At 47.5% G+C, this 13,859-nt stretch overlaps 1 protein-coding gene across 1 annotated transcript in view; it reads left to right on the forward strand.

The window, feature by feature from the left end:
• The window catches only part of LOC121841031 (voltage-dependent L-type calcium channel subunit alpha-1F-like), a 107,769-nt gene that overhangs the window by 70,262 nt on the left and 23,648 nt on the right, over positions 1-13,859 (forward strand). The window contains 8 exon segments of the mRNA XM_042306950.1: positions 501-582; positions 6,302-6,328; positions 6,930-7,090; positions 7,751-7,982; positions 8,339-8,546; positions 9,238-9,358; positions 12,681-12,753; positions 12,870-12,927. Of these exon segments, the coding sequence (XP_042162884.1) occupies positions 501-582; positions 6,302-6,328; positions 6,930-7,090; positions 7,751-7,982; positions 8,339-8,546; positions 9,238-9,358; positions 12,681-12,753; positions 12,870-12,927 (962 nt within the window).

A 13,859-nucleotide genomic window follows, 5' to 3' on the forward strand; every position in this document is an offset into this window, starting at 1 on the left:
TTCTCTCTATCTTTTCAATCATTCTCACATTCTCTCTCTCCCTCCCTCCCTAACTCTCTCCCTAACTCTCTCCCTAACTCTCTCTCCCTAACTCTCTCTCTCTCTCTCTCTCTCTCTCTCTCTCTCCCTCCCTAACTCTCTCCCTCCCTAACTCTCTCTCTCTCCCTCCCTAACTCTCTCTCTCTCCCTCTCTCTCTCCCTAACTCTCTCTCTCTCTCCTCTCTCTCTCCCTCCCTAACTCTCTCCCTCTCTCTCTCCCTCCCTAACTCTCTCCCTCTCTCTCTCCCTCCCTAACTCTTTCCTTCTCTCTCTCTCCCTAACTCTCTATCCCTCTCTCTCTCTCTCTCTCTCTTGCTCCCTAACTCTCTCTCTCCCCCTCTCTCTCTTTTCAACCACTTATATTCTCTCGCTCTCACTCTCTTGCTCTCTCTCTCTTTTTTTCTCTCTCCCTCTTTCTCTCTCTCTCTCTCTCTCTCTCTCTCTGCGTTTTTCTCTCTTAGCAAGTCTGCCAGCCAGTGAGACAGCCTCTACCAACACGGAGAATATAGATGAGGAACACACTGATTGCTGTGCCGCCTGCTGGTAACACACACACACACACATACACACACACACACACACACACACACACACACACACACACTTCATTATGAAAAGCTGTTTGGTTTGTAAAGCCTACTTGAATCTCTTTTTCTGATTTTTGATCAAGCAATGCAAAACTTTTGAAAGATCAGCCCTCGCACCGCGTGTGACCTAGAGTCATTAAAGGTTGTCCATGAGACCCTGGGAACTGATGAATAATTAATTGATTGATTAACTGATTAATAATTAATTGATTGATTAACTGATTAACGCAATCCGAAGCGGTGCAGCCAGCGGGTTTCTCCACGCATCGCGCCGACAGAAACAAACATCTTTCTGGTAAGAAGAGGGGCGGGGCGTATGCCTTATGGCCAATGTGACATGGTGTGATGAAAGAAACATACAGGAACTCAAATCCTTCTGTTCACCTGATTTAGAATTCCTCACAATCAAATGTAGACTGCATTATCTACCAAGAGAATTCTCTTCGATTATAATCACAGCCGTATATATCCCCCCAAGCAGACACATCGATGGCTCTGAACGAACTTTATTTAACTCTCTGCAAACTGGAAACGATTTATCCGGAGGCTGCATTCATTGTAGCTGGGGATTTTAACAAGGCTAATCTGAAAACAAGACTCCCTAAATTTTATCAGCATATCGATTGCGCAACCAGGGGTGGAAAGACCCTGGATCATTGTTACTCTAACTTCCGCGACGCATATAAGGCCCTGCCCCGCCCCCTTTCGGAAAAGCTGACCACGACTCCATTTTGTTGATCCCTGCCTACAGACAGAAACTAAAACAAGAAGCTCCCACGCTGAGGTCTGTCCAACGCTGGTCCGACCAAGCTGACTCCACACTCCAAGACTGCTTCCATCACGTGGACTGGGAGATGTTTCGTATTGCGTCAGACAACAACATTGACGAATACGCTGATACGGTGTGTGAGTTCATTAGAACGTGCGTTGAAGATGTCGTTCCCATAGCAACGATTAAAACATTCCCTAACCAGAAACCGTGGATTGATGGCAGCATTCGTGTGAAACTGAAGGCACAAACCACTGCTTTTAATCAGGGCAAGGTGTCTGGTAACATGACTGAATACAAACAGTGCAGCTATTCCCTCCGCAAGGCTATCAAACAAGCTAAGCGCCAGTACAGAGACAAAGTAGAATCTCAATTCAACGGCTCAGACACAAGAGGTATGTGGCAGGGTCTACAGTCAATCACGGACTACAGGAAGAAACCCAGCCCAGTCACGGACCAGGATGTCTTGCTCCCAGGCAGACTAAATAACTTTTTGCCCGCTTTGAGGACAATACAGTGCCACTGACACGGCCTGCAACGGAAACATGCGGTCTCTCCTTCACTGCAGCCGAAGTGAGTAAGACATTTAAACGTGTTAACCCTCGCAAGGCTGCAGGCCCAGACGGCATCCCCAGCCGCGCCCTCAGAGCATGCGCAGACCAGCTGGCCGGTGTGTTTACGGACATATTCAATCAATCCCTATACCAGTCTGCTGTTCCCACATGCTTCAAGAGGGCCACCATTGTTCCTGTTCCCAAGAAAGCTAAGGTAACTGAGCTAAACGACTACCGCCCCGTAGCACTCACATCCGTCATCATGAAGTGCTTTGAGAGACTAGTCAAGGACCATATCACCTCCACCCTACCTGACACCCTTGACCCACTCCAATTTGCTTACCGCCCAAATAGGTCCACAGACGATGCAATCTCAACCACACTGCACACTGCCCTAACCCATCTGGACAAGAGGAATACCTATGTGAGAATGCTGTTCATCGACTACAGCTCGGCATTCAACACCATAGTACCCTCCAAGCTCGTCATCAAGCTCGAGACCCTGGGTCTCGACCCCGCCCTGTGCAACTGGGTACTGGACTTCCTGACGGGCCGCCCCCAGGTGGTGAGGGTAGGCAACAACATCTCCTCCCCGCTGATCCTCAACACTGGGGCCCCACAAGGGTGCGTTCTGAGCCCTCTCCTGTACTCCCTGTTCACCCACGACTGCGCGGCCATGCACGCCTCCAACTCAATCATCAAGTTTGCGGACGACACAACAGTGGTAGGCTTGATTACCAACAACGACGAGACGGCCTACAGGGAGGAGGTGAGGGCCCTCGGAGTGTGGTGTCAGGAAAATAACCTCACACTCAACGTCAACAAAACTAAGGAGATGATTGTGGACTTCAGGAAACAGCAGAGGGAACACCCCCATCCACATCGATGGAACAGTAGTGGAGAGGGTAGCAAGTTTTAAGTTCCTCGGCATACACATCACAGACAAACTGAATTGGTCCACTCACACAGACAGCATCGTGAGGAAGGCGCAGCAGCGCCTCTTCAACCTCAGGAGGCTGAAGAAATTCGGCTTGTCACCAAAAGCACTCACAAACTTCTACAGATGCACAATCGAGAGCATCCTGGCGGGCTGTATCACCGCCTGGTATGGCAACTGCACCGCCCTCAACCGTAAGGCTCTCCAGAGGGTAGTGAGGTCTGCACAACGCATCACCGGGGGCAAACTACCTGCCCTCCAGGACACCTACACCACCCGATGCTACAGGAAGGCCATAAAGATCATCAAGGACATCAACCACCCGAGCCACTGCCTGTTCACCCCGCTGCCATCCAGAAGGCGAGGTCAGTACAGGTGCATCAAAGCTGGGACCGAGAGACTGAAAAACAGCTTCTATCTCAAGGCCATCAGACTGTTAAACAGCCACCACTAACATTGAGTGGCTACTGCCAACACACTGTCAATGACACTGACTCTACTCCAGCCACTTTAATCATGGGAATTGATGGGAAATGATGTAAATATATCACTAGCCACTTTAAACAATGCTACCTTATATAATGTTACTTACCCTACATTGTTCATCTCATATGCATACGTTGATACTGTACTCTATATCATCGACTGCATCCTTATGTAATACATGTATCACTAGCCACTTTAACTATGCCACTTGGTTTACATACTTATCTCATATGTATATACTGTACTCGATATCATCTACTGTATCTTGCCTATGCTGCTCTGTACCATCACTCATTCATATATCCTTATGTACATATTCTTTATCCCCTTACACTGTGTATGACAGTAGTTTTTTTTGGAATTGTTAGTTAGATTACTTGCTCGTTATTACTGCATTGTCGGAACTAGAAGCACAAGCATTTCGCTACACTCGCATTAACATCTGCTAACCATGTGTATGTGACAAATAAAATTTGATTTGATTTGATTAATTAGTTAATTAGTAGAAGTTAACCCGTGTGGATTTTTCATCAATTGGAATTTTGTGAAAAACAAAAAACAAAAAAAACGTGACTCCTCTGAAATGATCTTCGTAAAACTCCATGACGAAGGTCTGTAATAATAACAATCCCGTTTAGTACGTCAAACATAAAAATGGCCACAACTGAACAATAAACATTCACATGGGAGTGATCTGTCACAAATGTATATAAATCAGTCACTGACATTCGTTTTGTAACGAAACCCGGTACTTTCAAACACCGTGAAGACTCAACTCAACATTCATGTCGACCACACAGTGAAAATGGTCCAAAATAAACTCAGCAAAAAAAAAGAAAAGTCCCTTTTTCAGGACCCCGTCTTTCAAAGATAATTCATAAAAATCCAAATACCTTCACAGATCTTCATTGTAAAGCTTTTAAACACTGTTTCCCATGCTTGTTCAATGAACCATAAACAATTAATGAACATGCACCTGTGGAATGGTCGTTAAGACACTAACAGCTTACAGATGGTAGGTAATTAAGGTCACAGTTATGAAAACTTGGGACACTAAAAGAGGCCTTTTTACTGACTCTGAAAAACACCAAAAGAAAGATGCCCAGGGTCAATGCTCATCTGCGTGAACATGCCTTATGCATGCTGCAAGGAGGCATGAGGACTGCAGATGTGAGGACATGAGGACTACAGATGTGGCCAGGGCAATAAATTGCAATGTCTGTAGTGTGAGACGCCTAAGACAGCGCTACAGGGAGACAGGACGGACATCTGATCATCCTCGCAGTGGAAAACCACGTGGTTGGATTCACGTTTATCGTTGAAGGAATGAGCGTTACACCAAGGCCTGTACTTTGGAGCGGGATCGATTTGGAGGTGGAGGGTCCGTCATGGTCTGGGGTGGTGTGTCACAGCATCATCGGACTGAGCTTGTTGTCATTGCAGGCAATCTCAACTCTGTGCCTTACAGGGAAGACATCCTCCTCCCTCATGTGGTACCCTTCCTGCAAGCTCATCCTGACATGACCCTCCAGCATGACAATGCCACCAGCCATACTGCTCGTTCTGTGCGTGATTTCCTGCAAGACAGGAATGTCAGTGTTCTGCCATGGCCAGTGAAGAGCCCGGATCTCAATCCCATTGAGCACGTCTGGGACCTGTTGGATCGGAGGGTGAGGGCTAGGGCCATTCCCCCCAGAAATGTCTGGGACCTGTTGGATCGGAGGGTGAGGGCTAGGGCCATTCCCCCCTGAAATGTCTGGGACCTGTTGGATCGGAGGGTGAGGGCTAGGGCCATTCCCCCCAGAAATGTCTGGGACCTGTTGGATCGGAGGGTGAGGGCTAGGGCCATTCCCCCAGAAATGTCTGGGACCTGTTGGATCGGAGGATGAGGGCTAGGGCCATTCCCCCAGAAATGTCTGGGACCTGTTGGATCAGAGGGTGAGGGCTAGGGCCATTCCCCCAGAAATGTCTGGGACCTGTTGGATCGGAGGGTGAGGGAGGGCCATTCCCCCAGAAATGTCTGGGACCTGTTGGATCAGAGGGTGAGGGCTAGGGCCATTCCCCCAGAAATGTCTGGGACCTGTTGGATCGGAGGGTGAGGGCTAGGGCCAGTCCCCCAGAAATGTCTGGGACCTGTTGGATCGGAGGGTGAGGGCTAGGGCCATTCCCCCAGAAATGTCTGGGACCTGTTGGATCAGAGGGTGAGGGCTAGGGCCATTCCCCCAGAAATGTCTGGGACCTGTTGGATCGGAGGGTGAGGGCTAGGGCCATTCCCCCCAGAAATGTCTGGTACCTGTTGGATCGGAGGGTGAGGGCTAGGGCCATTCCCCCCAGAAATGTCCAGGAACTTGCAGGTGCCTTGGTGGAAGAGTGGGGTAACATCTCACAGAGAGAACTGGCAAACCTGGTGCAGTCCATGAGGAGGAGATACACTGTGGTACTTCATGCAGCTGGTGGCCACACCAGATACTGACTGTTACTTTTGATTTTAACCCCCCTCCCTTTGTTCAGGCACACATTATTCCATTTATGTTAGTCACATGTCTGTGGAACTTGTTCAGTTTATGTCTCAGTTGTTGAATCGTGTTATGTTCGTACAAACATTTACACGTTAAGTTTGCTGAAAATATACGCAGTTGACAGTGAGAGGACATTTATTTTTTTGCTGAGTTTACATCAAAAGCACATAATATTGCATGATCAGTTTGGTTTTAAGTTCTGATATTTGGCAAGCGTGTTACAGCGTGGTACAGCAGGAACTCGTCCTAGGGGGATGTGTCCAATTTGTCCTGATGGTGGCACAGTGGGCACACAGCTGAACCCCGGCAATGCTGATTTCAGTTTGAATTATTGTGGTTGTTGTTATGTCATTACGGTATCATTAAAACCTGCTGTTGTCTGGTCTGTCTCTTTGTCATGTTGATATCAGCGCTCGAATGATGAATAACAGCTGCTGGTGAGTCGTCTCTGTCTCTGTCTGTCTCTCTGTCTGTCTGTCTCTGTCTCTCTCTCTCTCTCTGCCCCTGTCTCTCTCTCTGTCTTTCTCTCTGCCTCTGTCTGTTTCTGTCTCTCTGTCTCTCTGTCTCTGTCTGTCTTTCTCTGCCCCTGTGTCTCTCTCTCTCTCTGCCTTGGTCTGTCTCTGTCTTTATCTCTGCCTCGGGCTGTCTCTGTCTGTCTGTCTCTGTCTCGCTCTCTGCCTCTGTCTGTTTCTTTCTCTCTCTGTCTCTCTCTCTGCCTCGGTCTGTCTCTGTCTCTCTGTCTCTCTCTCTCTCTGCCTCGGTCTGTCTCTCTCTCTCTCTCTCTCTCTCTCTCTCTCTCTGCCTCGGTCTGTCTCTGTCTTTCTCTCTGCGTCTGTCTGTCTGTCTGTCTCTGACTCTGTCTCTGTCTCTGACTCTGTCTCTGACTCTGTCTCAGTCCACTCTGTCAGGGATGATCTGCCTTAATTGTGATAGTGCTACCAAGAGTCCAGAATGAATACCAATGTAATTAAAGGGGAATACATGCGTCTTTGTAACCAGAAACAGTCTCGTTTTAACATGATCTCCTGGTGTCTTTAGTCGAACGTTGCGGCGGTGGAACCGGGTGTGTCGGAGGAACTGCCGCGTGGCGGTCAAGTCGGTGACGTTCTATTGGTTAGTTCTGTTTCTGGTGTTCCTCAACACCATCTGCAGCGCCTCAGAACACTACGACCAGCCAGATTGGCTCACAGAGGTCCAGGGTAGGTAACACTCTCACACACTCTCACACACTCTCTCTCACACACACACACACACACACACACACACACACACACACACACACACACACACACACACACACACACACACACACAGCTGAGTGGCTCTGAGCACATATAATAAATTGGAAATCTTGGTGACGCTCCCTCCCTCCCCTCCCTCCCCGTCTTTCTCTCTCTCCTTCCCTCCCCTCCCTCCCCGTCTCTCTCTCCCCTCCCTCCCTCCCTCCCCGTCTTTCTCTCCCCTCCCTCCCTCCCTCCCTCCCTCCCTCCCCCCTCCCTCCCTCCCCTCTCTCTCCCTCCCTCCCTCCCTGTCTTTCTCTCTCTTCCTCTCTCCCTCCCTTCCCTGTCTCTGTTTCTCTTCCCCCTCTCATCCCTTGTCTCTCTCCGTCTCTCTCTCTCTCACTCGCTCCCTCCCTCCTTCCCTCCCCCGTCTCTTTCTCTCTTCCCCCTCTCCATCCCTTGTCTCTCTCCGTCTCTCTCTCTCGCTCCCTCTTTCTTTCTTTCTTTCTTTCTTTCTTTCTTTCTTTCTTTCTTTCTTTCTTTCTTTCTTTCTTTCTTTCTTTCTTTCTTTCTTTCTTTCTTTCTCTCTCTCTTTCTTTCTTTCTTTCTCTCTCTCTCTCTCTCTCTTCCCTCCCCTAGACATAGCCAACAAGGTTCTGCTGTCTCTGTTTACGGTGGAGATGCTGTTGAAGATGTACGCTCTGGGGACGTCTCAGACCGGCTACTTCAAAGCCTTTTTTAATCGGTTCGACTTCTTCGTGGTGTGTGGAGGCATCACGGAGACCACTCTGGTGGAGCTGGAGATCATGCCGCCTCTCGGCATCTCCGTGCTTCGCTGTGTCCGACTCCTCAGGATATTTAAAGTGACACGGTAGATATATATATATATATATATATATATACATACTGAGGGTTGTGTGGTCTGTTGTTACATCTCTGTGCTGCGCTGTGAAGGCCTGATATTTACACTATATTTTGTTTGTGTGGTCTGGTGTTGTGTTTTGAGAGTAACCTGTCTGTCTGTCTGTCTGTCTGTCTGTCTGTCTGTCTGTCTGTCTGTCTGTCTGTCTGTCTGTCTGTCTGTCTGTCTGTCTGTCTGTCTGTCTGTCTGTCTGTCTGTCTGTCTGTCTGTCTGTCTGTCTGTCTGTCTGTCTGTCTGTCCCACCAGTTGTTTTGTATTGTTGATGATAAATAACTACCGTCTCTCCGTTCTGTCTGTCCCTCTAGTCACTGGACAGCTCTGTCCAACCTGGTGGCCTCTCTGCTCAACTCGATGAAGTCTATCATGTCCCTTCTCCTCCTGCTGTTCCTTTTCCTGATCATCTTCGCTCTGCTGGGCATGCAGCTGTTCGGAGGGAAGTTCAATTTCGACGAGACCCAGACCAAGAGGAGCACCTTCGACACCTTCTCCCAAGCCCTGCTTACCTGCTTCCAGGTAAACCCACCTGAAAAAAAAGGCTTCATAATGCTTCGTAATGTATTATAATGCTTCATAATGATTTGTAATGCTTCATACAATAAGACTACATGGAGGATGGGATCTGAACAAGGCTGAATTATGATTCATATGATGATTTGTTATCGTTCATGATGCATTGTTTAAGTAAAAAATGATTCACGATGCTCCGTAAATGCTTAATCATGCTTCGCAATGCTTCGTGATGCTTCACCATGCTTCATCGTGCTTCATAATGCTTCATGATGCTTCATTGTGCTCCATAATGCTTCACGGCGCTTCATAATGCTTCATGATGCTTCATCGTGCTTTGTAATGCTTTGCGGTGCTTCGGCATGCTTCATACTGCTTCATATGGCGTTGTGATGTTTCAACATGCTTCATACTGCTTCATGATGCTTCGTAATGCTTCACGATGCTTCATCATGAGTTGTACTGCTTTGCGGTGCTTGGTAATGCTTCATCGTGCTTTGTAATGCTTCACGGTGCTTCATCATGCTTTATCATGCTTCATAATGCCTCGTGATGCTTTATAAAGTAAGATTATACGGAGAATGGGATCTGAACAAGGCTTCATAAGGCTTCACAATAGTGTTTCATGTTTGTTTTAAAGAAGCATGTTGTTTCTCTCTCTCTCTCTCTCTCTCTCTCTCTCTCTCCGTCATGTCAGATTCTAACAGGTGAGGACTGGAACTTAGTGATGTACGACGGCATCATGGCGTACGGAGGGCCCGTCTTCCCTGGCATGATCATCTGTATCTACTTTGTCATCCTCTTCATCTGTGGTAACTGTATCCTTTCACAGAGACCATCATCATCATCATCACAGGAATTGTGTTGTTTACTGTTTTAAATAGAGAGAGAAAAACAAGGGGATATCTGCTCACTGTTTTGGTTGTCTGTGTATTTCACCTTTTTGTCCAACTCATGTAATTAATATTCCATGAGTACACCATTATCCACCCACAGTACACATACACCCACCCACAGTACACATACACCCACCCACTGTACACATACACCCACCCACCCACAGTACACAGACACCCACCCACAGTACACAGACACCCACCCACAGTACACAGACACCCACCCACAGTACACATACACCCACCCGCAGTACACATACACCCACCCGCAGTACACATACACCCACCCACCCGCAGTACACATACACCCACCCACCCGCAGTACACATACACCCACCCACCCGCAGTACACATACACCCACCCACCCGCAGTACACATACACCCACCCACTCACAGTACACATACACCCACCCACCCACAGTACACATACACCCACCCACAGTACACATACACCCACCCACAGTACACATACACCCACAGTACACATACACCCACCCGCAGTACACATACACCCACCCGCAGTACACATACACCCACCCGCAGTACACATACACCCACCCGCAGTACACATATTTACACACAGAGTACACGCCTGATACACCCACAGTACACATAGTGTCACGAACCGGCTCAAAGCCCGTAACAAAAAGGAGACAACGTGGAGATAAGGAGTAACAAAACATATATTTATTAAATACAGTAACTAAGTACAATATACAATGGTGTGTGTAATCAGTAATCAGTAGTTTAAGTGAGTGTTTTGCATGAATGTGATAATGCAGGGTGTTGAAAGGTGCCAAAGCAAACAACCAAAAGGCCACCAAGAACCACAACACAATCTACAAAGGTGTCTGCATGGAGAGAGTCTCCTCCATGAATGGGGAAGTGGTGTATTTATCCTGGGAGACACCGGGCCCAGGTGTGTCTGCATGGAGAGAGTCTCCTCCATGAATGGGGAAGTGGTGTATTTATCCTGGGAGACACCTGGCCCAGGTGTGTCTGCATGGAGAGAGTCTCCTCCATGAATGGGGAAGTGGTGTATTTATCCTGGGAGACACCGGGCCCAGGTGTGTCTGCATGGAGAGAGTCTCCTCCATGAATGGGGAAGTGGTGTATTTATCCTGGGAGACACCAGGCCCAGGTGTGTCTGCATGGAGAGAGTCTCTTCCATGAATGGGGAAGTGGTGTATTTATCCTGGGAGACACCAGGCCCAGGTGTGTCTGCATGGAGAGAGTCTCCTCCATGAATGGGGAAGTGGTGTATTTATCCTGGGAGACACCGGGCCCAGGTGTGTCTGCATGGAGAGAGTCTCCTCCATGAATGGGGAAGTGGTGTATTTATCCTGGGAGACACCAGGCCCAGGTGTGTCTGCATGGAGAGAGTCTCCTCCATGAATGGGGAAGTGGTGTATTTATCCTGGGAGACACCGGGCCCAGGTGTGTCTGCATGGAGAGAGTCTCCTCCATGAATGGGGAAGTGGTGTATTTATCCTGGGAGACACCGGGCCCAGGTGTGTCTGCATGGAGAGAGTCTCCTCCATGAATGGGGAAGTGGTGTATTTATCCTGGGAGACACCTGGCCCAGGTGTTTCCCATGTAGCTGACGACCTTCCCAACTCCGCCCACCGGCATCCTAATAAGGAAACAACAAAGAGAGAATACGGCAGACAGAGTGGGAGGGTCGTCACAATATTTACACAGTAAACACATTATATACCCAAAATACACATATTTACACCCACAGTACACATTTACACACACGGTACACGCATGTTTACACACACAGTGCACACATTATACACCCACAGTACACACATTATACCCCCACAGTACACACATTATACCCCCACAGTACACACATTATACCCCCACAGTACACACATTATACACCCACAGTGACATTAACCCCCACAGTACACACATTATCCCCCACAGACACATTATACCCCACAGTACACACATTATACACCCACAGTACACACATTATAACCCACAGTACACACATTATACACCCACAGTACACACATTATACCCCCACAGTACACACATTATACACCCACAGTGCACACATTATACACCCACAGTACACACATTATACACCCACAGTACACACATTATACCCCCACAGTACACACATTATACCCCCACAGGAGACATTATACCCCCACAGTACACACATTATACACCCACAGGACACATTATACCCCCACAGTACACACATTATACCCCACAGTACACACATTATACCCCCACAGTACACACATTATACACCCACAGGCCACATTATACACCCACAGTGGACACATTATCCCCCACAGTCACATTATATGGGGACACACATTATACACCCACAGTACACACATTATACACCCACAGTACCACATTATACACCCACAGTACACACATTATACCCCCACAGTACACACATTATACACCCATAGTACACACATTATACCCCCACAGTACACACATTATACACCCACAGTACACACATTATACACCCACAGTACACACATTATACACCCACAGTACACACATTATACACCCACAGTACACACATTATACCCCACATTATACACCCACAGTATGACATTATACACCCACAGTGCACACATTATACACCCACAGTACACACATTATACACCCACAGTGCACACATTATACACCCACAGTACACACATTATACCCCCACAGTTCACACATTATACCCCCACAGTACACACATTATACACCCACAGTACACACATTATACACCCACAGTACACACATTATACACCCACAGTACACACATTATACACCCATAGTCACACATTATACCCCCACAGTAAACACATTATACCCCCACCCAACATTATACACCCACAGTACACACATTATACACCCACAGTACACATTATACACCCACAGTACACACATTATACACCCACAGTACACACATTATACACCCACAGTACACACATTATACCCCCACAGTACACACATTATACCCCCACAGTACACACATTATACACCCACAGTACACACATTATACACCCACAGTACACACATTATACCCCCACAGTACACACATTATACCCCCACAGTACACACATTATACACCCACAGTACACACATTATACACCCACAGTACACACATTATACACCCATAGTACACACATTATACACCCACAGTACACACATTATACACCCATAGTACTAGTATGTCCCTTCTGTCTGTGTCTTCGTCCCTAACGGTCTGGTCAGATATCCTGCTGAACGTCTTCTTGGCTATCGCTGTGGACAACTTAGCTGGAGGAGACGGTGACACGAAGAAAGAGTAAGATTGGAGGGATAATAAATGAGAAAGGGCCTCGACAATACAAAGAAACATGAAGGGGCTGAAATAGAGAACGCGGTGGAAAGATGTTTCATTTATTTCTTCTTCTTTTACAGAGAGAAGAAAGAGGAGGGGGAAGCAAAGGAAGGGGAGGGAGAGAATGGAGAACTGAAGGTAATTATCATTATATATATTTACACCTTTATTTACCTTCTCTTACATGGAGGACGCTGGGCCAATTGTGCGCCATTAGTGTTGTTGTTGATGCTGTAATTGTTGGTGGTGTAGTTGTTGGTGGTGGTGTTGGTGGTGTAGTTGTTGGTGGTGTAGGTGGTGGTGGTGTTGTTGTTGATGGTGTAGTTGTTGGTGGTGTTGTTGTTGATGGTGTAGTTGTTGGTGGTGTTGTTGGTGGTGTTGTTGATGATGGTGTTGTTGTTGGTGGTGTTGGTGGTGTTGTTGTTGGTGGTGTAGTTGTTGGTGGTGCTGTTGATGGTGTAGTTGTTGGTGGTGTTGTTGTTGATGGTGTAGTTGTTGGTGGTGTTGTTGATGATGGTGTTGGTGGTGTTGTTGGTGGTGTTGTTGATGATGGTGTTGGTGGTGGTGTTGTTGATGATGGTGTTGGTGGTGGTGTTGTTGATGATGGTGTAGTTGTTGGTGGTGTTGTTGTTGATGGTGTTGTTGGTGGTGGTGGTGGTGTTGGTGGTGTTGGTGGTGTTGTTGTTGGTGGTGTAGTTGTTGGTGGTGTAGTTGTTGGTGGTGTTGTTGATGGTGTAGTTGTTGGTGGTGTTGTTGTTGTTGATGGTGTAGTTGGTTGTGGTGTTGTTGTTGTTGGTGGTGTTGTTGTTGGTGGTGTTGTTGTTGATGGTGTAGTTGGTGGTGGTGTTGTAGTTGTTGGTGGTGTAGTTGTTGGTGGTGTTGTTGTTGATGGTGTAGTTGTTGGTGGTGTAGTTGTTGGTGGTGTTGTTGGTGGTGTAGTTGCTGGTGGTGTTGTTGGTGGTGTCGTTGATGATGGTGTTGGTGTAGTTGTTTGTGTAGTTGTTGGTGTTGTTGATGGTGGTGTTGTTGTTGATGGTGGTGTCGTTGGTGGTGTTGTTTTTGGTGTTGCT

Source organism: Oncorhynchus tshawytscha, linkage group LG26 (genome assembly GCF_018296145.1).
Source record: "Oncorhynchus tshawytscha isolate Ot180627B linkage group LG26, Otsh_v2.0, whole genome shotgun sequence".
Lineage (NCBI taxonomy): Eukaryota > Metazoa > Chordata > Actinopteri > Salmoniformes > Salmonidae > Oncorhynchus > Oncorhynchus tshawytscha.